The sequence below is a fragment of the Dasypus novemcinctus genome, chromosome 2 (genome assembly GCF_030445035.2).
Source record: "Dasypus novemcinctus isolate mDasNov1 chromosome 2, mDasNov1.1.hap2, whole genome shotgun sequence".
Lineage (NCBI taxonomy): Eukaryota > Metazoa > Chordata > Mammalia > Cingulata > Dasypodidae > Dasypus > Dasypus novemcinctus.
The window spans coordinates 38,829,034-38,855,275 of record NC_080674.1 but is presented as its reverse complement, the minus strand read 5'-3'; the positions used below and the strand labels follow the sequence as shown (position 1 = coordinate 38,855,275).

The window sequence follows — 26,242 nt, the reverse complement described above, 5'->3', positions numbered from 1 at the left end:
GAAAACGGCAGAGAAAAAGCCAGAACATTCCAGGTAGCAGAACTACCTGGGGCAGAATGCCCAGAGCTAAGGGCGTTTATGGGACAGGGGTTGAATAGGTGGGCTGCTGCCTGATGTGCTCTCACTTACCTGGGATGTTTTCTTGGGGTCCCAAGTCTTTTCAATGTATTATAAAGTTAATGAATATTTATAATTTATTTTCTTTCTTACAGAATAACATTTGAAAGCTATTTAAAGGTAATGAAACAACTTGGGATTCAGTGTACCCATTTCCTGAGGAGGAAGGATATCTTGGAATCTCTAAAGAATGAGAACTTTGACCTGGTGATAGTTGAAACTTTGAACTACTGTTCTTTCCTGGTTGCTGAGAAGCTTGGGAAACCATTTGTGTCTGTCCTTCCCTCCTCATTTGGCCCGGTAGACTTTGGGCTACCTCGCCCTGTGTCTTATGTTCCAGTCTTCAATTCCTTATTAACTGACCGCATGGACTTCTGGGGCCGAGTGAAGAACTTCCTGATGTCCTTTGACTTTTCTGTGAAAGAATGGCAACTCTACTCTCAGTATGAGGAAGCCATCAGGGAACATTTCCCAGAAGGCTCAAGGCCAGTGTTGTCTCATCTTCTACTGAAAGCAGAGTTGTGGTTTATTAACTCTGACTTTGCCTTTGAATTTTCTCAGCCTCTGCTTCCAAACACTGTTTGTATTGGAGGCATAATGGCCACATCTATTAAACCAGTACCACAAGTAAGTAAAACCTTAGCTCTTAGTAGGATTTTATGTGAGGCCCTCAGGGTGGAGATGGTGCTTGACCTGTGCTGGGATCCGGGGTCTGACAGAAGGAGAGGCAGAGAGCCTTTGGAGCCTTTTGTTTAGAGACCCTCACTCTTGGAGTGAAGAGAAATGGGAGGAATAACAGATCATGCATCCCAAGTAGGGAGGAAGGGGCTGAAAAGTGATAAAGTGAGCTGTTTTACAGATTTCTGTTCCCCATTATAGATTATAAATGTCCAGGCTTTACTTGAATGGGTATAATGGCGAAGGAAAAGTGGTGAGAGCAGGACAGAGGTCAGGAACAGGCACACATACTGGCACTGGGACTGGCACAGGTGCATGGTGACGGCAAAAACCGAGGTCCAAAGGTAAGAGAGCTCAGGCCTTGTGCCTGCTTTTTGAACCATTAATTATTCCACCCCTTTGCTAATGGCAGGGGAGGAGTTCTGGTTGTTTGCTATTTTGGTTGATTACCCCACCTATCAATCCCCCATGATGCCCCAAAGATAAAGTCCTTGAGGAATATCCAGAGCTTCTCCTGGCTTCCAGAGGAATTTTTTTTTGAATGGCAGAATCTTGGGGAGGGTTGTCCAGCAGGGGTTATTTTTTTTAAATTTATTTTTATTGTTTTATTTTTTAAAATTTATTTCTCTCCCCTTCCCTCCCCCCAACCCCAGTTGTCTGTTCTCTGTGTCTATTTGCTGTGTCTTTTTTGTTCACTTCTGTTGTTGTCAGTGGCATGGGAATCTGTGTTTCTTTTTGTTGCATCATCTTGTTGTGTCAGCTCTCCATGTGTGTGGCACCATTCCTGGGCAGGCTGCACTTTCTTTTGCACTGGGAAGCTCTCCTTATGGGGTGCACTCCTTGTGTGTGGGGCTCCCCTACGTGGGGACACCCCTGCATGGCACGGCACTCCTTGCACGCATCAGCACTGAGCATGAGCCAGCTCCACATGGGTCAAGGAGGCCCGGGGTTTGAACTGCGGACCTCCCATGTGGTAGACGGACACCCTAATCACTGGGCCAAGTCTGCCACCACAGCAAGGGTTATTGATGTAATGCGGACTCTCTGCCAGGTTTCAGATCCATCTGTTGATTCCCTATCTTACTAGACTGCTTCACATCTATCTCCTTCAATAGGGTTGGGAAGTTTTCAGCCTTTATTTCCTTCTGTCCCCTTTCCCTTGTCTTTTCCCTCTGGGATGCCTATAAGGTGTATTTTGGTGCATTTCATGTTATCGTTCCAGTCCCTGAGTCCCTGCTGGATTTTTTCTATCTTTTTTATCTATCTGTTTTACTATCTGTTCGATTTTAGATATACCGTCTTCCACATTGCTAATTCTTTCCTCTGCCTGTTCAGATCTGCTGTTGTGTTCTTCCATTGTATTTTTGATTTCTTGGATTGTGCCATTCATCATTATCATATCCTTTATCTTTTTATGTATGTTTATAATTTCTTCAGTATGTTCTCCTATTGTCTTTTTAATATCCTTATACTCTTCCTTTACTTCATTAAGTTGATTCATGATATATGTTTGGACAGCTCTGATTAGTTATTCCTTGTTCTGCATCTCCTCTTGGTTTTTTGTTTGTTCATTGGACTGAGCCATGTCTTCCTGTTTCTTAGTACAGCTTGTATTTTTTAGTAGGTATCTAGTCATCTGTTTATCTTGGTGTGTTTATTCAGTTAATTGGTTTCTCTTTCTGCCTTTTGGTTTTATTTTGTTGTTTTTGAGTGTGAAAAAATTTCTCTTTGACACTTCATTCCTCTTATTCTATTTCCTTGCCACTGTCAATGTTCCCTTGAAAAAATATTAATACTAAAGAAATAAGAGATAAGAAGAGAAAGTGAGTAATAGTAGTTGAAATAGTAAAAGGTAGGAGAGGGACCATACAAGACTTGGGCAATTGAATAATTAACCTGAGTAAGAAGTTCAGAAGCATAAGATTAGAAAAATGGAATAGAAAAAATGAAACATGAATCAGAATGGAGAAAAATATAGAATGAATTGAAAATCCAGGATGATGAGAAGAGGGAAAAAGAAAAAGTAGAAGAGAGAAGAGAAGAAAAAAAGACTAAAAAAAGAGAAAATAAACATGGAGAAAGTAGAGGAGAGAAAGAAATGAGTACAAGAAAAATTGAAGATCATGACCAATGAGGTGGAATGAAAGAAAACCAGAAAACAGAAAATATAAGGATGTAGGAGGGAAAAAAGTATAGTGTAGGTAGAGAAAATTGGGAAACAAAGGAAAGAGAGAAAAAACTAACAGATGAACAGTGAAACAAAGGGGGAATACAACAATGAGAAATCAAGACAGCAGCTACTCATTTCTTCTTTGTTTTTATTTTTATTTTTATTTTTATTTTTAAAGATTTATTTTTATTTATTTAATTCCCCTCCCCTCCCCCGGTTGTCTGTTTTCTGTGTCTTTTTGCTGCATCTTGTTTCTTTGTCCGCTTCTGTTGTCGTCAGCGGCACGGGAAGTGTGGGCGGCGCCATTCCTCGGCAGGCTGCTCCCTCTTTCGCGCTGGGCGGCTCTCCTTATGGGTGCACTCCTTGCGCGTGGGGCTCCCCTACGCGGGGGACACCCCTGTGTGGCATGGCACTCCTTGCGCGCATCAGCACTGCTCATGGGCCAGCTGCACACGGGTCAAGGAGGCCCGGGGCTTGAACCGCGGACCTCCCATGTGGTAGACGGACGCCCTAACCACTGGGCCAAAGTCCGTTTCCCTCTTCTTTGTTTTTAAAGAAAAAGAGGAAGAAGGCAGGAAAAGGATAAAGCCAAGATAAACACAGAAAAGCAAACTTTTCTCATGGACCCCTTGTGATTTTCTCAGACTGTTGTTATTTAACAGTCAATCACCCTGCAACCTGTCCTCTGTAGGTTTTAAGTCAGGTTTTAGTCAGTAAAATAAGGTAAGTTAAAAAAAGAAACTTTTAAAAAATAAATAAGAGATCCAATAAAAGCTAATACAAAGAAGATGCCAATATATTCACTGTCATAACACTTCACTGGATGCTTGATAACCTAGCATTGCTTCTTAGAGAGGAGCCTGTGATCAAACCAGGGATGTTGTATATGCTTGGCAGGAGCGTTTCTAGTGAGCTAATATGCCTTCTTAGTTTAGTAAGGCTTTTCGGAAACCTATCAGATCCTGTTCCCTCCCTATTATCTCTGCCTCCTTTCTAATGTAAGTTTTCTTTGTACCCAGGCTGCTAGTTGTGGCAACCTTCCTGAGGAGATCCCTGTCTCCTTTCTGACATAACTCCTCTCTTTACCTAGGCTTCCGAGCATGGCAGCCTGCCTAAGGAGTTCCCCCTCCCCTATCTCTGTGGCATCAGGGTCCCTTCTGATGCCCAAAGGGGGCTTCGCTGGTTTAAATAACTGCAAAGAGACCACTCCTCACCCTCTCAGCCCCTCCTCCTCACAGGGGGATTGCCACCACACTCCTTTTGGAGGAGGAAGCCATCAGCTCCTCCACTTAGGCTGTTTGTTCTGATGGCAGGAATAAAAGTGCCACTTCCAGCCACAGGTGGGAGAAACTCAAGATTTTTCACTGGCTTCCTTTTCTATCTATCACCCTCCGAGATGATCCAGAGCCCCCCCCACCCCTACTCCTCTTAGTCAGATACCTTTTGCCAGGTGTTTTACCCATGCTTCATATCTCAGGGATGAGGAGGGGAGCCCTTTTCAGCGGCCAGAAGGATGAATAACTCACAGCTTGCTGTTTTGCCTTCCTCCTCTCTGTCCCGGACTGTCCTGTTAGTTATGAAGCAGTGTCCTGGTCTGTTGTACACCTAAGCAGTTCACCAAGGCAGCCCTGGACTTCCTATTAGTTATTTTAGTAAGAGCTAAGCTTTGTCTCTCTAACCCATCAGCCATGAACCTATATCTTTTTATTTCACATTCAATGATATTACTGTAAATGCACTATTTACTTCCACCATCTTTTCCTTTGGTTTTCATATGTCATATCATATTTTTGTCCATCTTTTTACTCTTTTTGTTATCCTTTCTGCTATTCTTTCTTCTATACTGTCCTCCAAGCCTGTCTCTCCTGTCTTTTTCTTTCAGGTTCTAAGACTTCCTTTAATATTTCCTGCAAGTTGGGTTCTTTTTTGCAAATTCTCTTAGTTTGTTTGTTTGTGAATATTTTAAACTCACCTTCATATTTGAAGGACAAATTTGCTGGATAAAAAATTCTTGGCTGGCAGTTTTTCCCTTTCAGTATCCTAATTGTGTCATACTACTGTCTTCTCATCTCCATGGTTTCTGAAACGATATCTCTGCTAAGTCTTACTGGACATCACTTGTATGTGTTTGCTTTTCCTTTGCTGCTCTGAGAATGTTCTCTTTATCTTTGACATTTGACATTCTGAGTAGTATGTGTCTTGGTGTAGGTCTATTCGGATTTATTCTGATTTGGGTATGGTCTGCTTCTTGGACATGTAAGTTCTTTTCTTTCATGAGAGTTGGGAAATTTTTAGCTATTATTTCCTCAAATACTCTTTCTGACCCTTTTCCCTTTCTTCTTCTGGAACTCCCATGACATGTAGGGTGTTGTGTTTTGTGTTGTCATTCAACTCTCTGAGCCCTTGCTCAATTTTTTCCATTCTTTTCTCTCTTCAATTTTAGCTACTTTGCCTTCAGTACCACTTATTCTTTCTTCTGTCATTTTGAGTCTGCTGTTGTATACCTCTAGTATGGATTTTGATCTCACCTATTGTGTCCTTCATTCCCATGAGCTCTTACTTTTATGTTCAGGATTTGAAATTCCACTTTGCACTCGCTCATTGTCTTCTTGATATCACATATTTCTTTAACCATATTGTCTTTCAACTCATTAATTTGATTTCATAAATTTGTGTCCATCTCGCTGATTAGTTCTCTTAAATTCTGCATCTCTTCTGGGGCTTTGATATATTAATTTTCTTGGGCCATGACTTCTATTTTCTTAGTATGGCTCCTAATTTTTTGCTGATGTCTAGGCATCTGATTAGGATGTAGTTTACTCAGATGCTCAATTTCTTTCTTTTGTAGGGATTTAGTAGCAGGAAGCTGTGTGTTACTACCGCTCTTGTATTCTAAACTTGACCTGGATTGTTAGGATTGTTCTGCAGGTTGCCCAAAACTGGGTACTGGACCCAGGAATTGCTTATAGACTCACTTCCTGGGGTCTTGAGAGGCTACAGAGGCCCAGGAAAACCTCTCCTACTTATTTTTAGTTTTCTTGCTTGCACTTCCATGGTCTCCCAGCAGATGGTGATCTTTGGCAGCTTTCAGTTCAATACCTGGTCAGAGTGTCTTTGTTGCAACATAGACTGAACCAGTGTGATACAGCTTCCTGTCTGGAGGTTAGGAGCCTTGTAATTCAAACTTTCTCTGAGACAGTTCTCAAGCATTCTCTGGCAGACCCCTCCCTTTTCCTGGTTAGGAAATATTTTCACTCCCCTCTGTGTCCTCAACAATCAGTCCTGGTTAGTAGAAAAGTAGATTGGGAGGTTGTATGTCTTTAGCCTCTTGCCAGCTCCCAAGGCAAACAATGGTGTGGCCCCACCCAGCCTGGAAAGCTCCTGGGACACAGCAGATGAAATTTGTTAGTCAAAAGCTGAGTCAGCCTTAGGCTGTGTCCCTCTCTCTCCTGATTCCTGGGATGGTAGACCCCTGGAGCCCCCTTTATCTGTAATGGCAGACCCAGAGGCCTGGAATTCTGAAGTGTCTTTAGTGGGGGGAGATGGTGCTAGCAGCAGCATCTGCTGGTTTCAACTCACAGCTCTGTCTTTGTGATTTCCCTCCTTTGTCCCTCTCTCCACTGGGTGGTGGCCAGCTTTCACCTTGTATTCTGAACCCTAGAAGATATTTTTCTAGGCTGTTTCAACCTGTCCTCTAGCTATTTTTCTGGAAGAAAAAAGAGTCCTATGTCTTTCTAGTCCACCATCTTCATGGAATTCCTAGAATATACTTTGAATTGAATGAAAATGGAAACACAAAATTAAAAAAAACTCATAGGAGGCAGCAAATGCAGTTCTTGGAGGGAAATTTGTAGCTGTAAATACTTACATTGAAAAAGAAGAAAGATGGACAGCCAGCAAGACAGCAGCAGAAGAAGGAGCTCCTAGAGTCAATTCATGTGACAGGGCAGTTAGTAATCACCCAGGACTATCTAAAGCACCTGTTTGGGGCTTCAGGAGACCAGAAGAGCCTCCTTCAACATCCTTGAAAGAATGGAAGGAAGAGACTGCTCATCTGTAGAGACAATTCATAAGTAGAGCCCTCCATATGTCAGATACCAGTGCCCATCCTTGACTGGCATTACAAGCCACCTTGGGAGCTATTCTGTGACTGGAATTGGAAACTCCACTTCCCAAAAATGGGGAAGAAAGAGACGGTTGGACACCAACTTCAGCTACTGATTAGCTAATTCAGTGGCTAAAGTATAATGCTAAGAACAACTAAAGTTTGAACTTGTCCAAATCAGAAAAAGGCCAGTAGCTGCCATTTTACCTCCACCCCTGGCATGAGGAGAGGTAGGGCCAACTGAAATTTACAGGTTTCTTTCTGTCCATATCAGATTGTAGCTCTAGGCTAAGCCCTAGCCCCACCTCTGGTGGGGAGAAAGCTGGAATGACCTGCACCAGCCTCTCTGGGAAAATATAGTCCATGCCATGGAGGCCAGTGATCATCCTACTCTGGTGGCATGGCACAAGCCACCTCAGGAGCTATTCTATGGCTGGAATTGGAAGCTCCATTTCCTAAAAACAGGGGAGAAAGAGAAGGTGGGCCACTGATTTCAGCTACTGATTAGAAAATTCAGCTTGCTAAAGTATAACCTTAAGAACAGCTGAAGTTAGAACATGTCCATGTTGGAAAGAGCCTGGCAGCCACCAATTTTGTCTCCATTCCTTATATGAGGGGAAGCCAGGCTGTCTGAAAAGTACAGTGATGTCAAGGACCAGCTTCTTTCACCCAGATTGGCCTGTAGCCCTAGCCTAGCCTTCAGCCCCAACTCTGGCAGGGAAGAAGCTGGCAGGTCCTGCACCATCCTCTTCAGGTAACTGCAGGTACATTCAGCTGGCACAAACTGAATAGTTGAAAGTCTCCTGGGGCATCTGTGGTCATTTTGGGCCTACATGGCATAGATTCCTGCCCACAGCTGCAGCTCCATCCCCACTCCAGGCTGGGGAGAAAGGGGCATGAAGCCTCATCAGTCTCTCTGGACAACTATAGTCTGGGCCTGCACGACTTAGATTATTACACATAGCTGTGGCTCTGTCCCTCCCCCTGGCAAAGGAGAAAGTTGGAAGAAGCTTCATCAGTCCCTGGGGCCATGAAGACAGTGTGAGCCTCCACAGCCTACAGCATCAACTACATCCTTGGCTCTTACTATACAATAAGCAAGGGAGAAAGGGCAAGAAAGCCCAAAATAAAGAGAGAAACTACACCGAGAATAAATACTCTAGTAAGTCAAATGCAAGACACCAACAAAAGATTACATTCCACACCAAGAAGCAGAAAGATATGGCCCTGTAAAGGAACAAGAGAAGCCTCCAGATGGCATAAAAATGTTCAGACAACTAATCATAGATGTTCAAACAAATCTCCTTAATAAATCCAATGAAATGGCTAAAGATTAATGATATTCATAAGACATTAGATGAGCACAAAGAAGAATTTGAAAGCATACATAGAAAAATAGCAGATCTTAAGGGAATGAAAGTGCAATAAATGAAATAAAAAATACACTGGAATCAAATAATAGCAGATTTGAGGAGGCAGAAGACAGGATTGGTGAGCTTGATGAAATGGCCTCTGAAAGCTAACACACAAAAGAAAGTTGAAGTAAAGAATGGAAAGAATTGAACAAGTTCTCAGGGAAATAAATGACAGCAAAAGATGTGAAAACATACATGTTATGGTGTTGCAGAAGGAGAAGAGAGTGGAAAAGAAGCGGAAGGAATATTTGAAGAAATAATTGTAGAAAATTTCCCAGCCCTATTGAAGGACATAGTAATCAATGGTCAAGAAGCACAATGAACTCCCACCTGAATAAATCTGAATAGATTTACTCTGAGATCCATACTAATCAGAATGTCAAATGCCAGAGACAAAGAGAGAATTCTGAAAGCAGTGAGAAAAAAGCAATGCATAAAATATAAGGGATACCAATAAGATTAAGTGCCAACTTCTCATCAGAAACCATGGAGACAAGAAGACAGTGGTGTGATGTATTTAAGCTACTGCAAGAGAAAAAGTTCCAGTCAAGAATCTTATATCCAGCAAGATTTTCTTTCAAAAATGAGAGCAAGTTTAGAGCATTCACAGATAAACAGAAACTGAGAGAGTTTGTAACTAAGAGACCAGTTTTGCAGGAAATACTAAAGTGTGTGCTACAACCTGAAAAGTAAAGACAGGAGAGAGAGGCCTGGAAGAGAGTCTCAAAATGAAGATTATATCAATAAAAAGCAACTAAGTGTCAAAATAATGGTGAAAAAACATGACAGATAAAACCCAAATATTCAGAAATAAACTTCACCAATAATGTAAAGCACTTGTATTCAGAAAACTACAACTCACTGTTAAAAGAAATTTTAAAAAGACATAAATAATTGGAAGAACATTCCATGCTTACATATTGGAAGACTAAAATATCATTAAGATGTCAATTCTACTCAAATTGATATACAGATTCAATGTAATCCCAATAAAAAGTCCACCAGCATTTTTTAAATAAGTGGAAAACATGATTATCAAATTTATTTGGAAGGGTAAGAGGTCCTGAATAGCCAGAAACCTCTTAAAAAGGAAAAGCAAAGTTGGAGGACTCTCATTTCCAGATTTTAAATCATATTACATAGTTACAGTGGTAAAAACAGTATGGTACTGGCATAAAGACAGACACATGGGCCAATGGAACCAAACTGATGGTTCAGAAACAGACACTCCCATGTATGGTCAAGTGATTTTTTAAAAAAGATTTATTTTATTATTTATTTCTCTTCCCCTTCTTCCCCACCCCCGTTATCTGCTCTCTGTGTCCATTCGCTATGTGTTCTTCTGTGTCCACTTGCATTCTGTGTGGACTGTGCATTTTTCACGTAGAGCGGCTCAGTGTGGGGCACACTCCTTGTGCATGGGGCTCCTCTACATGGGGGACACCCCTGTGTGGAATGGCATTCCTTGTGTGTGGCAGCACCATGCATGGGCCAGCTCATGATATGGGCCAGGAGGCCCTGGGTTTGAGCCCTGGACTTCATCTATGGTAGGCAGATGCTCTATCAGTTGAGACATGTCTGCTTCCCTCAAGTGATTTTTCACAAGCCTGTCAAACTTACCTGTCAAACTCTTGGGCAGAACAGTCCATTCAACAAATGGTGCTGAGAGAAATGGATATCCATAGCCACAAGAAGGAAAGAGGACCCCTATCTCACACCTTATACAAAAATTAACTTAAAATGGATCAAAAACCTAAATATAAAGGCAAGAACCGTAAAGCTTCCAGAATAATATGTATGAAAATATCTTCAAGACCTGGTGGTAGATAGTGGATTCTTTTAGGAGATAAGAGGAAGACTGAGATGGACTACTAATGTTTAATGTATGTAGAAGTTTTCATTAGCTTTATCATAAAAGTGTGGAAATATACAGATATAATGGTAACATGTTACAGTGAGTCACACCTAGTTTATAAATTGGAATGTGGCTGAAAACGGTAGTTTAGGGATTTAAAAGCCAAATGACAGAATGCTAGAGAATAACCTAGGTACCGAATAGCACAGTAAACCCAGAGAGATGTGAATTGTGGTTGATGGTACGGATGCAAGAGTGACCTGGTGAGGTAGAGCAAATGGACATCACTATTTCAGGGTGGTGGGAATGTGGAGGAGAATGGGAAAAATACAACTGCAGTGACCTATGGACTGTGATTAACAGTAGTAATGTAATATTCATGCATCTATGCCAAAGATGTACTGTGTTGATAATGGAGGGGGGGGGGGAGGGAAGTGTGCCAAATGTATGCTATGGACCTGGTAATAAATTGATATTATCTCATAATCTGTAACAAATGTTCCACCATAGTGTGGTGTGTTGATTGAAGGGTGTTATTTGGGAATTCTGCACATGTTCATGATTGTTTGGTAAGTTTACAACTTCGGTCATAAAAATATATTTAAAAAATTATAATAGGGTGGGTTGGGGGAAAATACACCAAATATAAGATAAGGACTATAGTTAGTAGTAAGATTTTGACAATATTCTTTCTTAATATGTAACTAATGTCTTACAACAATGCAAGGTGTTGGTGGTGGGTTGCTATATGGGATGCCTGTATAGCTGTTTGATATAGTTTATGAATTCCAAAAATAGATATTGGATTATGTTTTTAAACTTATCTGTACCTGGACATGATTAAATTATGATTAGGTCTTTGATTGGGCCATATCAGATAAAACTAAACAGCAGAGCATAGGAGTTAGTTGGAGTATTGATGTGGGAGTTTTGAGCTGGAGCCTGGGGAGTGAACCCATGGGAGAACACAGAAGAATAGAGATGGAAGAAGCCCCAGGGAGAGAGACAGAGCCATTTGTCTGAGAGTCTACAGCTGGCCTTGTGGAGATAGTACAACAGCTGAGCCAAGAGAGAAATGGAGTCCTGGAAAGAGAGGAAGCCAAGAAACCTGAACTCCTGGCAGAAGTTGGCAGCCATCTTGCCCCAACACATGACAATAGACTTTGATGAGGGAAGTAACTTATGCTTTATGGTCTGGTAACTGTAAGTTTCTACCCCAAATAAATGCCCTTTAAAAGCCAACAGATTTCTGATATTTTGCATCAGCACCCCTTTTGTCTGATTAATACACCTGTATGATGTTATGCATGTTTGCTTTGTGAGTTCATAACTTTTACTATACACTTATTATTTGTGTGTGTTCATGCATAAATGATATAAAATAATAATTATTATAATAGGACAAAGGATAAGCATTTTCATTACAATGAGAAATTGGAAAGGAAACATGAGTCATGGGTCCTCTACAGTTCAGTAAACCTGAAGGGCATACTCCATTTGATTTCAGTCTGAGAGACATTCTTAAGATGATGGTTTCTTCTCCTTGGTGTCTTATGGGAACCCTCCCTTTCCACATACTTACCCAAGGGTCATTTTCTTGGTTCCACTCTCATCAAGCATCTGGGTGTCGACCAAGCTCCAAACCTAACCCTCCAAGAGTGTTGGGGTGATTGTCACACTTTGCCCAATCTTTAGGTTAAAGTCTTAACCTCCCTAGTACAGTGATGTGAAGAAAACATTCCCCCTAACTTTTGGCAAACAGGCCCAACCCGCTCAGGCAAAGAGTTAACCACCTGGCCTTCCCCAATCCTTGGGGGACAGGTCCACCCCTCTCAGACCTTTGGGGTACTGTCCTTAACCACCATAATCCTTGTGGAATGTGCTCTACCCTGTCTGTTCCCTGGGGTAGCAAAACTCTCCCAGAACATTGGGTGGGAACATTCACCTTCTTCAACTGCTGGTGCAAACTCACCCTCTCTGTACACATGGGTGGTGTTCCTTTCTTCATCCAAGATGATGTTTTAATTCTAGATCTCAGCTTCCATGATTTTCCTCTTAAAGCTGTTTTCCTTCAATCTCTCCTTTCCATGTCCCTTTTAGTCCGAGCTGACAGTGGTTTTATTCATATAGTTCTCTCAAAAGCCTTGTGGGTTTAGCATGCAAGAAGCAGTGGTCTAAGCCTTCAAACAGTAAGACTTTCCACAAGTCTTTCTGAGATAGCGGCATCTTCCACCCTGATTTACAAGTTCCAAGTTTTGTTCAGTCCTCCAATGGGGCACTTTCATCTGGGAGCTTGATTTCCAGAGGCTAGGAATATCTGTTTTCTTTGTGCCTGACAGTTCAGTCCTCAGATATTTCTCTCATTTAGCATTTTGCTATAAGATGCAAGCAGAAGCCAAGCCACATTCTCTGGATTTACTTTGGAAATTTCTCCAGCTAAATGCCCAGGCTCACCATTTTCAAATTCTGCCTTCCATAAAACACCAAGAGTTAATCTTGTTAAGTTCTCTGCAACTTTAAAACATGGATTGCCTTTCCTCCAGTTTCCAATAATAGTTTCATCATTTACTTCTAAGGCATCATAGAAAGTCTCTTTAGCATCCATATTGCTATCAACAGTCTGTTCAAAGCACTGTGGGGCTTTTCTTCCAAGTATCTCACAATTCCTCCAAAAAATAACCCTTACTCATTGACAAAACCATGCCAGCATTTCGGTAATTGCAAAAGCACTTCCCCGCTCTTTGGTACCAAATTCTGTATTAGTCAGCCAAAGGGGTACTGATGCAAAATACCAGAAATTGGTTGGTTTTTATAAAGGGTATTTATTTGGGGTAGGAGCGTACAGATACCATAAAGCATAAGTTACTTCCCTCACCAAAGTCTATTTTCATGTGTTGGAGCAAGATGGCTGCTGACGGCTGCATGGGTTCAGGCTTCCTGGGTTCCTCCCTTCCAGGGCCTTGCTTCTCTCCGGGTTCAGGGTTCTTCTCTTCCCAGGGCTTGTTTCTTCCTGGGCTCAGTGTTCCTCTCTTCCTGGGGCTTGCTTCTATTTCCTCTTTGTACTTACTGCCTGGGGCTCCAGCTTACGGCTTCAGCATCAAACTCCAACTTCAAAAACCCTCAGCTCTGTCCTTTGCCAATGTCCTAAGACGTGTCCCAATCACAGCCCTAATTATAACTTAATCATGCCCAGGTACAGACCAGTTTACAAACATAATCCAATATCTATTTTTGGAATTCCTAATCATATCAAACTGCTACAGGTGGGTTGGGGGAAAATACTTTGGTTAGTAGTAATATTTTGAGGCTACTCTTTAACCATTAGTTAAATTGTTTCACAACAATGCAAAGTATTGAAAGTATGATGAGGTATGAGAGTCCTGTATGATATTATGCATGTTTGTTTTGTAAGTTCACAACTATTACTATACACTTGTTTATGTATGATTATGTATGAATGATATACTGCAATAAATTTTTTAAAAATTGGGAAAAAAGATCTCAAATCAATACCCTGAGTTTACACCTCAAGGAACTAGAAAAAGAACAAGGTAAGTCCAGTGCTAGAAGAGAAAATGAAGACCACACATAAATGAAATAGAAAAAAGTAAAACATTAGAGAGAATCAATCATACCAATAGTTGGTTCATTGAAAAGATCAATAAAATGGGCCAATCGAAAGATCAACAATTTAGCTAGACTTAATAAGAAAAAAGGAGAGAATACACTTATAACTAAAATCTGGAAAGAAAATGGGGGCATTTCTACTGATCTTACACAAATAAACAGGATTATAAAGACTATTACAAACTGTATACCAACAAATTAGATAGACTATATGAAATGGATAAATTCCTAGAAACACATATTGCCAGAACTGACTCATGAATAAATAAAGAATCTGAACAGCCCTCTAACAAATAAAAAGATTGACCCAGGAATCAAAAACCTTCAATAAAGAAGTCTAGGACCTGATGTCTCCACGTTTGGTGAGTGCTAGCAAATATTTCAAGAAGAATTGACACCATCCTTTTGAAATCCTTCCAAGAAATAGAAAAGGACTGATCACTTTTTGTGGGGCCAGTATTCCCTGCACTCAGGAAGTCATGGACACATTCAGTGGCAGTCTCCCAGCCTTGCCTACCCTCCCTCCTTTCCCCCTCTTGCTTGTTTATGTGCAGTGCTGTGTTTTCACTCTTCTTTGTGTGCCGGTGTTTGATATGTTTCAATTTTGCAAGAGACTTCAAGTAGCCAGGGTAGACATTAAATCTTAAGTAGCCATAACTACTCACCAGGGCACAAAGTTTATACACCCTCTGGAGTGTATAAATGCTCATTACTCATGCAGTGAAGGTGTCCCTCATCTCCAACACAAAGAGAGACATGCAGAGCTGTTAAGCTGTAGATTTCCTGGGGACCAGTCTTAATTGATCCCTCATTTTTGATGTGAAGCAGGATATGCATTTCTCCTAAGATAAGGAAAAAGACAATGATGCCAGCTTTCATCATTGCTATTCAACATGGTAGGCATTCTAGTCAGAACAATTAGGGAAGAAAAAGAAGTAGAAAGTGTCCACATATTAAAGGAAGAAGTGAAACTATCTCTATTCACAGATGGCATGATCCCAAATATAGAGAAACTGTAGTCAACAAAAAACTGTTCAAGTGTGTGACATTTTAATATATATTTTTTGACATGAACAAGTATTTCATTTTATTTAAAAATTTTTGATATATATATATTTTTCTTACTTCCCCCCCTCCCTCACCCCACCCCCATTGTCTGCTCACTGTGTCCATTTTCTGTGTGTTCTTGTATATCTGTTGTATTCTCATCCTGGGACCCATCCTGGGACCCTCCAGAGTGGGAGAGAGGTGATCATTCTCTTGTTCCCCTTCAGTTCCCTAGTTTGTTGTGTCTCATATTGTCTCTTCTCTGTGTCTCTTTTTTTTTGCATCATCTTGCTGTGTCAGCTCTCCATGTAGGCAGCACCACTCCTGGGCAGTCTGTTCTATGTGGGGCTGCACTCCTTGCGCCAGGGCCACTCCTTGCATGGGGAGCACCCCTGTGCAGGGCGATACTCCTTGCATGCGGCAGCACTCCATGTGGGGCAGCTAGCCACATGGGCCAGGAGGCCCTGGGTATTAAACCCTGGGCCTCCTATGTGGTAGTCAGAAGCTCTATCCATTGAACCATATCTGCTTCCCATTAATATTATTGATGAATTCCAAAAAGAAGTACTGATTATGTTTGTAAATTGGTCTGTTCCTCTGGGCTAGTGATACCCTTAGAATGTATTGAATTCAGAGGTTTCACTTTTACTTGATTAAATTATGATTAAGGCTTAGATTGGGCCACATCAGTAGGACATTGAGTTCCTACCCCCTTGGTGGGTGGGTACTCACAGAGAAAATGACATGGCAGAAGAGACAGTGAAATTTTAGTGCTGAAGTCCCAGGAAATAAAAACACAGAGAAGCAGATATGTGAGGAAAGAGAGACTAGACTCCATTAGACAAGGCAGAGGCCCCAGGAAGAGAGACAAGCCATTTGCCTGATAGTCTACAGCTGACCCTGTGAAGAGACCAGAGCAGCTGAGTCCAGAGAAGAATGAGCCCTGGAGAAAGATGAGACTTATCCCAGCCTACAGCTGATATTGGAAGAAGCTGGAACCACAGAGCCTTAAGAGGAAGAGGTAGGCTGAACCCTTGCAGATGTTGGCAGCCATCTTGCTCCAACATAATGCAGCAGACATAAAACTTAGGCTTTATGCTAAATATAGAACTGCCATATGATCCAGCAATTCCTCTACTAGGAATATATCCAGAAGAACTAAAAACTATGACATGAAGAGACATCTGCACATCGATGTTCATAGCGGTGTTGTTCACAATTTCCAAAGATGGAAACAACCCAAGTGTACATCCACCAATGAATGGATAAACAAAATGTGGTATATATGTACAATGGAATACTATGCTGCAATAAGGAGAAATGAAATTGGGACATATGTGATAACATGGATTAGTTTTGAAGACATTATACTAAGCGAAGTAAGCCAGACACAAAAGGATAAATATTGCATGGTCTCATTAATATGAACTAAATACAAATAATAAATGCATGGAATTAAAACCTAGAGTATAGGTTATAAGGAGATAAGAGAAGGGTTGAGAAGAACTATGGATGCTTAATGTACATAGAAGTTTTAATTAACTTGACTTTAAAAGTGTGGAGATGGATAGAGTTGATAGTAACACATTATAGTGAGTAACAGCTGGTTTATAAATGGGATTGTGACTGAAAAAGGTAATTTGGGGAGTAAATGTCAATAGAAAGAAAGCTGAAGAATAACCTAGGGATTGAATAACACAGTGAACCCATTGAGATTGAGAATTGTGGTTAAGGGTACAAATGCAAGAGAGTCCTTCTGTGAGTTAGAGCAGATGTACATCTCTATTGCTGGGTGATGGGAATATGGAGAAGCATGGAAAACTACAATTGCTGTGACCTATAGACTGTGGTTAACAGCAATACTAAAATATTCTTGCATTAATGCCAAGCTATACTGTGTTGACAGTGGAGGTGTATGGAAAAAGTGTGCCAAATGTATGCTATGGACCATGATTGGTGGTAATAATCTGAGGATATTATCTCATAATCTATAACAAATATTCCACCAGGGTGTGGAGTTGTATGGGAAATCTACACATCTGTAAGATTGTTTTGCAAGTTCACAATATCTGTAACAAAAATACATTAAAAAAATAGTATGGGTTGGAGGAAAAATACACCAAATGTAAGATAAGGACTATAGTTGGTAGAAATATTTTGATGATGCTCTTGCATAGTTTGTAACAAATGTTTCATATCAATGCAAAGAGTTGGTAGAGCGGTGATGTTTGAGACTCTTGTGTGATGTTATGTATGTTTATTCTGTAAATTTGCAATCTTTACTACACACTTATTGTTTATGTGTGTTCCTCATGTATGAATGATATACTTCAATTTAAAAAAAAAGGATGAGAATTAAATTTCATCTCCTGGAGAAAGGAATAACAGATAATTTGTGGATATATGTTAAAACCACAATAGTAATTAATAAATATTTTGAAGGAGGAAAAAAACAAAAAAACTTAGGCTTTATGACCTTGTGACTGAAGGCTTCAATGCCAAATAAAGACCCTTTGCAAATGCCAACAGTTTTCTGGTACTTTGTATCTTCACCCTTTGGCTAATTAATAGAGAGTAGATTAACAAATTCAACAAATTCCTGTGCCTAACAATTCAGCAGGGTACAAGACTAGCATAAAAAGCCAATTGTGTTTCTACATACCAGCAATGGAAAGCCAGAAACACCAAAAAAACCCAATCCCTTTTATAAGAACATCAAAAAGAGTAAAATATCTACAAATAAATTTATACGAGGTATAAGACTTGTACACTGAAAACTGGAAAACACTGTGGAAAGAAACCAAAGAAGACAAACAAATGGAAAGATATCCTGTGTTCATGGATGGGAGACTTAAATTGTTAAGATAGCAATATCATACAAGTTATCTGCAGATTCTGTATCAAAATTTCAATGGCAATTTTCCAGAAATGAAAAAGCAGATCCTCAACTTCATAAGGAATTCAAAGGGACTCTGCATAGCCAAAACAGTATGGAAAAAGAAGAGCAAAGGCTGAGGACTCATACTTCCCAACTTATAAACCTACTAAAAAACAACAGCAATCAAAAGCATGGTCCTGGCATAACAATAGATATATAGACCAATGGAATTGAATTGAATGTCTAGAAAAGAACCAATATGCAGATGGCCAATTGATTTTTGACAAGGGTGACAAAACCACCTAATGGGGAAAAATGGAGCTGGGACAACTGGATGTTCACATGCAAAAGAATGAAGATGGATCTCAGTCTCACACCGTATAAAAATCAACTCAAACGGATCAATAACCTAATTTTACAGCTAAAACTATAAAGCTCTTAAAAGAATACATAGGGTTACATCTTCACGACCTTGGATTTAGCAATGGATTCGCAGATATGACATCAAAATAATGAGAAATAAAAGATAAAATAATTGGACTTCAACAAAATTAATAACTTTAATGCACCAAATGACATTATCAAGAAAGTGAAAAGACAAGTTTTTAGTTTGCCACAGTGCTATGACAAATACCACACAATAGTTTGGCTTAAACAAATTTTGTTTATTGTCTCACAATTTTGAAGGGTAGAGGTTCAAAATCAAGATGTCTACAAGTCTTTGCTTTCTCCCCAAAGTCTGCAGCATTCTGGTGCTGGCTTGCCATCCTTTAATCTCTCTCTCCTTGTGTCGTCTTTTCTAGTTTTGTCTCACTTCTGTCTTCTTTCTGCTGCTTTTTCTGATTGGCTGCATCAGAATTTCCTCTCTTTATAAAACCTCCAGTCATACAGATTAAGACTCAGTCTGATTCAATTTAGTCACCTTAATTAATAATAACATCTTCAAAATGTCGTATTTACAAAGAGGTTAGATCCCACAGGAACATGTATTAATATTTGAACATGTCTTTTATGGAGGACATGATTCAATCACCAACACTAGCCTAAAGAATGGCAAAAAAATTTGTAAATCATGTCTGATAAGGTATAGTGTCCAGAACACATAAAGAATTACAGCTCAACATCAAAAAGACAACCCAATTTTTAAAAAGTGAGCAAAGAACTGAGAAGACATTTCTCCAAATAAGATACGTACATGGTCAACAAGTACATGAAAAGATGTTCAATATCATTAGTCATTAGGAATATACAGAGCAAAACCACAATGAGCTATCACTTTACATTCAGTTGGATGGATATAATAAAAAGGGAAAAGAAGTGTTGGTGAGGATATGGAGTATTCAGAACCCATGTACATTGCTGGTGGGAATGATCCAGCAATTCCAATCCCAGGTGTATACCCAGAATAATTGAAAACACTTACTCAAACAAATACCTTTGCATGCATGTCCATAGCAGCATTATTCACAGTAACAAAGAAGACATTCCAATTATCCATTAGTGGATGAATGGATAAAGAAATGGAGGTACATACATGAAATGGAGTATTATTCATCTGTAAAAAGAATGAAGTATTGATATATGCTCTAATGTGTGTGAACCTCAAAAACATTGTAAGTTCAAGAAGCCATGCACAAAAGGTCACATATTATATGACTCAAGTTTTATGAAATGTCAAAAATAGATAAATCCATAGGTAATCACAGAAACGAGATTGGTGGTTATCAAGAAAAAGGGGAGTGGGAATGGGGAGTAACTGATTTAAGGATTCAACGTTCCTTGTTGAAGTGATGAAAATGTTTTGGAACTAGATAGAAGTGAATGACATTGTGAATGTACTAAACGCTGCTGTATTATTCATTTAAAAATGGTTAATTTTATGTAATGTGAACTTCACCTAAAAAAAAGAAATCATGCGGTGGACTTAAAAAAACATCATGTTCAGTCTTGGGTAGGGCCCCAGACATCGGTGATTTTTAAAAAGCTTCCAGGTGGTTGTAATTTGCAGTCATTCTAGTGAACTACTGACAGGGTATGATGGATGAAGACCAGTGACTGAGAAAATCATGAAATATTGGGGCAAAACATTCTGAGTGGCACATTGGTTGTATGTGTGTATGGGGGATTAGCCTTACCTCATTCTACTTCCACTTCTTATGTCAGAGAGCTTCTCCCACCTTCTCCATCTTAGCCTCCAGAAAGCCCATCTCCCCTTTTGGGCCCCTGATTTCCAACTTCATACTGCCAGGTACTACCACCTCTGGCCTGGCCTTGAGTAACTCCGGATTGACAACCCTCCTTGGATCTAGAACAGGTAGAGGGTGATTGGATCCCTGATACTGGGGTCATGGTTTCAAGGAAGAAAAATGGTCGGTCCCACTATCCCAGGTGCACTCTTTCAAAACATTGTTGTATCTGGGGGTTATGGGTCCAGAACTGTTAGGGCTAATTGTGCTATGAGCACCTCAGATGAAATGTAGACTGTTTTGGTATCTGATAAGTGGAAAGGCCTCTCTACTACCATGTCTGGTTAATTAATATTATTTATATGGGAAAATGTGTCCTGAAGTATCAGTCAATTCACTTCTGGCCATTCAGCCACCATGGGCATGAATACAATGTAGGGGCACTGAGCTCTACCAGAGGCTGAGAACAGATTCAGGAGGGCAAGGTCAAGGCACTGAGGAAAGAGTTTGTTTAGTAAGTAACCTGACATTCATTAGGTGGCCTTCTTGGTTTTCATGAGAAACTCCATTCACCTTTCTTTTGTTACTTTGGTTCAGGACTTTGAGAACTTTATCACCAAGTATGGAGACTCTGGTTTTGTGCTTGTATCCCTGGGCTCCATAATGAGCATCTATCAGACCCAGGAGATTATCAGGGAGATGAACAGTGCTTTTGCTCGTCTCCCTCAAGGGGTGATATGGAAGTGTGAGACTTCTCATTGGCCGAAAGATATGAAATTGGCAGCAAATGTGAAAATCATGGACTGGCTTCCTCAGAACGACCTGCTGGGTAAGGGCTTCCCAGTTTCTATGTCATTAGGGCTCATCAGTGCTCTGACATCTAGTTAGTCAATCCCGCTAGTTCAAGAATTAGGCACTTGAGGCAAGGCTCCTGAGGGTAGGAAAGGAGCAGCCAGCTGGAGTTCTTAGGAATCAGGTTTGCTTCCATTGAGATCAGATGCCCATACAGCCACTTTTCTTTCATTCCTTTCTGTCCCAGGATTCATGTCTGCAAGAAGAAATGATATTCACAATCAGCTCACTGGATTTGGCACTGAGCAGGGTCACCTGAACACAATCCAAAGCAACTCATAGAACATAAACCAGGAGGGAAGTGCCATTGTTTTCATGTCTTCCTGAATATCAGCTCAACCACTGGTCCTACACATCACTCCCATACTTATTCACACATTTTTCTTACATGCTAAGAGTGTGAACTACTCATATCTTTATTTTTTTTAAAGATTTATTTATTTCTCTCCTCTTCCTCCCCATCCCAGTCGTCTGTTCTCTTTGTCTATTTGCTGTGTCGTTGTCTTTGTCCGCTTCTGTTGTTGTCAGTGGCACGGGAATCTGTGTTTCTTTTTGTTGCGTCATCTTGTTGTGTCAGCTCTCCATGTGGGCGGCGCCATTCTTAGGCAGGCTGCACTTTCTTTTGCGCTGGTCGGCTCTCCTTATGGGGCAGACTCCTTGCACGTGGGGCTCCCCTACACGAGGGACACCCCTGCGTGGCAGGGCACTCCTTGCGCGCATCAGCACTGTGCATGGGCCAGCTCCACATGGGTCAAGGAGGCCCGGGGTTTGAACTGCAGACCTCCCGTGTGGTAGATGGACGCCCTAACCACTGGGCCAAGTCTGCTTCCCACTCATATCTTTAGAACATTGTTGTGAACAGGGTCTTCAGCATGTGCCCAAATATCTGAGTTCAAACTGAGAAACTTCACAGTTGGTTACTGAGTTCATTGAGTTCTCTGGTTCTCTGGTACCACCCAAGAGGTTTCCTCTATGCCTGTGCTGGTCTTGGAAACCTCTCTCTGTTATAGCCACTATCATTATCTGAGGCTGATAACCAAGACCATGCCTCAGAATGACCTGGAGAATTTCGGGAACATGTCCCTGGTCCCACTCCTGCAAATATTTTTGCAGGGTTGGGCCCATGATTCCCTTATTCAAAGACTTCAGAAGGCATGGATGCTGCATTATCAACGTACTTTTATATAAGGGTGGGATGAAAAGACAGGAACTGGCCACTCTTAGTCATAGAGACAGTCCCTGAATTCAAGGGATTTCTCATAAATTTGAGTGGCAATATGTGCCATGTAAGTTTTATGAATGCCACATGAATTATCTCACTGAATGTGTCAGGAATCCAGAGAAGTAGGAAATTAGTGGGTAGTGGAAGACAGAGAGAGAGAGAGAATAGGAATGAGAAAAGTAAAGTGAGAGTTAGGGAGGAAAGAGAGGAGGGTGGGTGGTTAGATTAATAGATGGTTTTGCCTTTAAGAACACTTTTCAACAGCTTTCTCTGGATTCTTAGTCTTAGCTGGGTTCTGGCTGAGCAAGAAGTCTCCATGTAGAGGCAAGACTTGAATCCTGCCTCTTGGAACATGCACGCTCATGTTCCAAGCAAAATCAGTAATTACTTTGGCACTAATACACTCTGAGATTCCCTTGTTATTTTCTTCTGCCTTGATGCTCCATATGGTGTTTCAGAAACTCTTCATCTGGAAATGTTCTGCTCTCTTTCTTCTTGCAACAGCTCACCCACGTATCCGTCTTTTTGTCACTCACGGTGGTCAGAATAGCATAATGGAGGCCATCCAACATGGCGTGCCCATGCTGGGGATTCCCTGCTTTGCAGACCAGCCTGACAACATTGTCCGAGTAGAAGCCAAAAACCTTGGTGTCTCTATCCAGTTAAAGGATCTGAAGGCAGAGACTTTGGCTCTTAAGATGAAACAAGTCATGGAAGACAAGAGGTATGTGGTGCTATTGGTATGTGGTCACTTATGCTGAAAGGATTGCTTAAAATACTAAGGGCACTGATGGGATCTCCTTTGCCATAGAAACTGAACCTTCCAGAACATGGAATAGTAAGATGTGTGTGAGGCTAATGAATGACCTACTTCCCCTGAGAGCAGGACTTCCGTAAGGGATCCAAACTACTTACACATAAGTCTTTGACAGGTCTTATGTGTTTAGGATCCTTATAATAGAATTCCACCAGAGGTAGAAAGTTGCCTTTTAATCCCAAAATACACCCAGCTTTTCCCCATGTCTAGGCCTTTGCCCTCATTCTTCCCTAGAACACTCCTTCCCTTCTCTTCCCCTGAGTGGCTCTTTCATGACATTTGGGCCTTATTTCCGGTGTGACCTCAGCAAGGCCTTTCTGGCTGTCCAATTAACTTTCTTACCCACCCCAATAATATTATTTCCTTCTTGACAGTTATTAGGTTCTGTAAGTACCCCATTTGTTTATGTTTTTCTTTATTATCTATCTCCCTGCACTGTGTATCCCACGTTTTCCACTGTTCCCAGTGCCTGTCAAGCACGATGATCTTACAACTAAGAAGGACTAAGTATTAGACTTTCAAGGGCACCAACCCTAAATCAGAGCTCAATGTTTAATATTTTCAATAGAAGGCACTTCAAAGTTTTTGTTGGATAACTGAAAAACAGCCATATATTGTGGTTTCCTTAGCTTGGGAGATAAGGCTAAGCTTCCAGCATTAAACTGGCATTTGTATATATTTGCTATATCAAGGACTGGCAACGTTCATTTTTTGAAGAATGGGTTTGTCACTTTCATCAGATCCTCAAAGAGTCTGAGACACTAGGAGGCCAAGACTGCTGCTCCTCATGAAGGAGTAATTCTGGTCTGGAGTGGTCCCAGACATAGATCACTTCCAGTACTGACTGCATAGTTGGTGGGACCTTGGGGAAAACGAAAATGTCATAACCCTTATTCAAACATTATTAAGTGTTTCAAGATATTACAGAAGAGGATTATACCAAGCACTAGGCCCTTCCAAGTGCAGGTCTCAGCTCATGAGGCTGGCTGTGGTCAGTAAAGTAGAAGCTCTCATGGGTCCGGGAGTGCAGGTCCCCTCTTGAGGGCCTGGGAATCCCCAGAATCACTTTGTCTCTACCCAGCACCTGGCACAAAGAAGGTGTAAAATATATAATTAAACAGGAAGTGTATCATATGCAACGTTTCTAAGTGTGTCATAGCCATCTGGGCTTACTTGTTTATAGATTACCATTTTAGCATTGAGTCTGGGTCTTTGAATGTAGGTTGCTTTATTGAACTTCTCAAAGGCACCCAGCTAGACAGTGGCAAAATCAATCTGGTCACTCTGACTTGAACCTCAGTCTTTTGTGCATTTGGTAGGAAAGGCTCACCCACTCTGAAACTTCTGAGTCCACAACAATAACGTCCCCGCCCTTCTGTCTCCGCCAACAGGTTCCGATCTGCAGCGGTGGCCGCCAGCATCATCAGGCGCTCCCACCCACTGAGCCCGGCCCAGCGGCTGGTGGGCTGGATCGACCACATCCTGATGACAGGGGGTTCAGCACACCTCAAGCCCTACGCCTTCCAGCAGCCATGGCACGAGCAGTACCTGCTTGACGTCTTTGCCTTCCTGCTGCTGGTCACTCTGGGCTCCATGTGGCTTTGTGGGAAGCTGCTGGGCATGGTGGCCAGGTGGCTGTGCGGGGCCAGGAAGCTGAAGCAGGTGTGACACGGATGCACCTGAGGGCGGGTGTGTGAGGAGCCACTGGCTCTGGGCGACTCTCTGCCAGCAAAGACCGCGCCTGGTTTTCTCCCCATCACCTCCACTTGCTGATTTTCCTGCAAATTCGTCTTGACTGTTTTCTGCTTCTGTTTAGAAATCCTTGTGCTGCACTCTCGAAGATTCTTGATTTGCCCGTGTGGGAACTGGGCCACCTCTCCTTATATAAAGCCTTCACCAGCCAGCCCTGCTTCCTCCTCAAACCCATTTTCTAGGTCCTGTTCTATGACCACTTTATCCTCTCTGTGCTTGTGACTTCTCAGACTCTCTCGTCCATTTCTCCCACCCTCACTCTTAATAAATATGTAAGATAGTTGGCAATTTCTCTGTTTTTGGCCCACCTCTTGCCTTTCATTTTAAGCTCTGTCAAAGCTCAGGAAGCCTGTTCTCCTGTGAGCATTTGGGGCAAGGACAGCTCCTTCTAGGACTGCACCTTTGGTTCCTATCCTGAGTCCCCTCCTGCAGAGATCGCCTTCTTCACTGGCCAGGTGTGGAGCCTGCAGGTTGGTCAACGGCTGATGCTCCTTTTGCTTCCCACTTTTCACAGTTCTCTTCTCAAGATTCCCACTTTTATAAATGAAGGGATGAAAACATCATGTGGAGAACTGGGAAAGAAACTACAGGGCTTTGGGGGCTTCAGTTATCAGTGGCCATGGCCGTTTCCAAGACTTTCTTGATTTAGGAGAAATTTCATCTCCCATAGTCTACCTACAAGAGAGTATCCAAATATTTGGTAACCCTTAGGAGTTTGCATTCAGCTGTTAGTATCAGAAACCCCAAAACGTGTGGCTTAAACACTTCAGGATTTTGTTTGGATTGTTTGTTTGATGTTTTTCTTTCTCACATGGAAAAGTCTTGCAGCAGGCCATCTTGGGCTGATTTGCTGATTCTATCATGTCATCAATAACTCATATTTTTCTATATCTTGGCTTATTTATAGCAATTATTTGTTAACATGTCCTTATATTTGGAGACCACAAGATCCTAAAGGTCAGGGAAGACCTGACTTAACTTGATTTTACAGCACTTGGCATGGTGCCTTGAACAAAGGAGGGGCTTTATAAATGTTAGCAGAGTGGACAAATAAATATAAAAATATTCTGCAATATTAGTTACTATATTCAAAATTCACAAAAAGTAAATAAATATGTAATTGTAAGGTGGGGGACAAAAAGCAGCCAGAAATACTACTGTCTGTTTAATACAGTTTGCTCGTGTCCCTAGTTGAAGGGAGAGTTGTATGGTTAATTTCATGTGTCACCTTAGCTAGATTTTGGTGTCTAGTTGTTTGGCCAAATAAGCACTGGCAGATTGTTACTGTGAGTGTATTTAGCAGATGGATTTGTATCTATAGTCAATTGATTACATCTATGGCTAGTTGCATCTGCAATTAGTAAAGGAGATTGCTCTCATCATGGAGGTCTTAGAGCAGAACTGAAATGGAAGGTCCTGGGTTTGGTTCCTGGTGCCTCCTAAAGAAGAGTAGCAGACACAATGAACTGATGCAATGAGCTGATGAATGAGCAGATACAATGAGCAGTTGTGGATGTGGCT

The 26,242-nt window shown here is 41.3% G+C and overlaps 1 protein-coding gene across 1 annotated transcript in view; it reads left to right on the top strand.

Moving 5' to 3' along the window:
• The window catches only part of LOC131280543 (UDP-glucuronosyltransferase 3A1-like), a 55,763-nt gene extending 30,754 nt beyond the window's left edge, over positions 1-25,009 (top strand). The window contains exons 4-7 of the mRNA XM_058307765.2: positions 213-744; positions 20,676-20,907; positions 22,657-22,876; positions 24,361-25,009. Coding sequence (XP_058163748.1) covers positions 213-744; positions 20,676-20,907; positions 22,657-22,876; positions 24,361-24,637 — 1,261 coding nt within the window. The 3' untranslated portion in view covers positions 24,638-25,009. The remainder of the gene's footprint in view (positions 1-212; positions 745-20,675; positions 20,908-22,656; positions 22,877-24,360) is intronic.
• Positions 25,010-26,242: the final 1,233 nt, after the last annotated feature.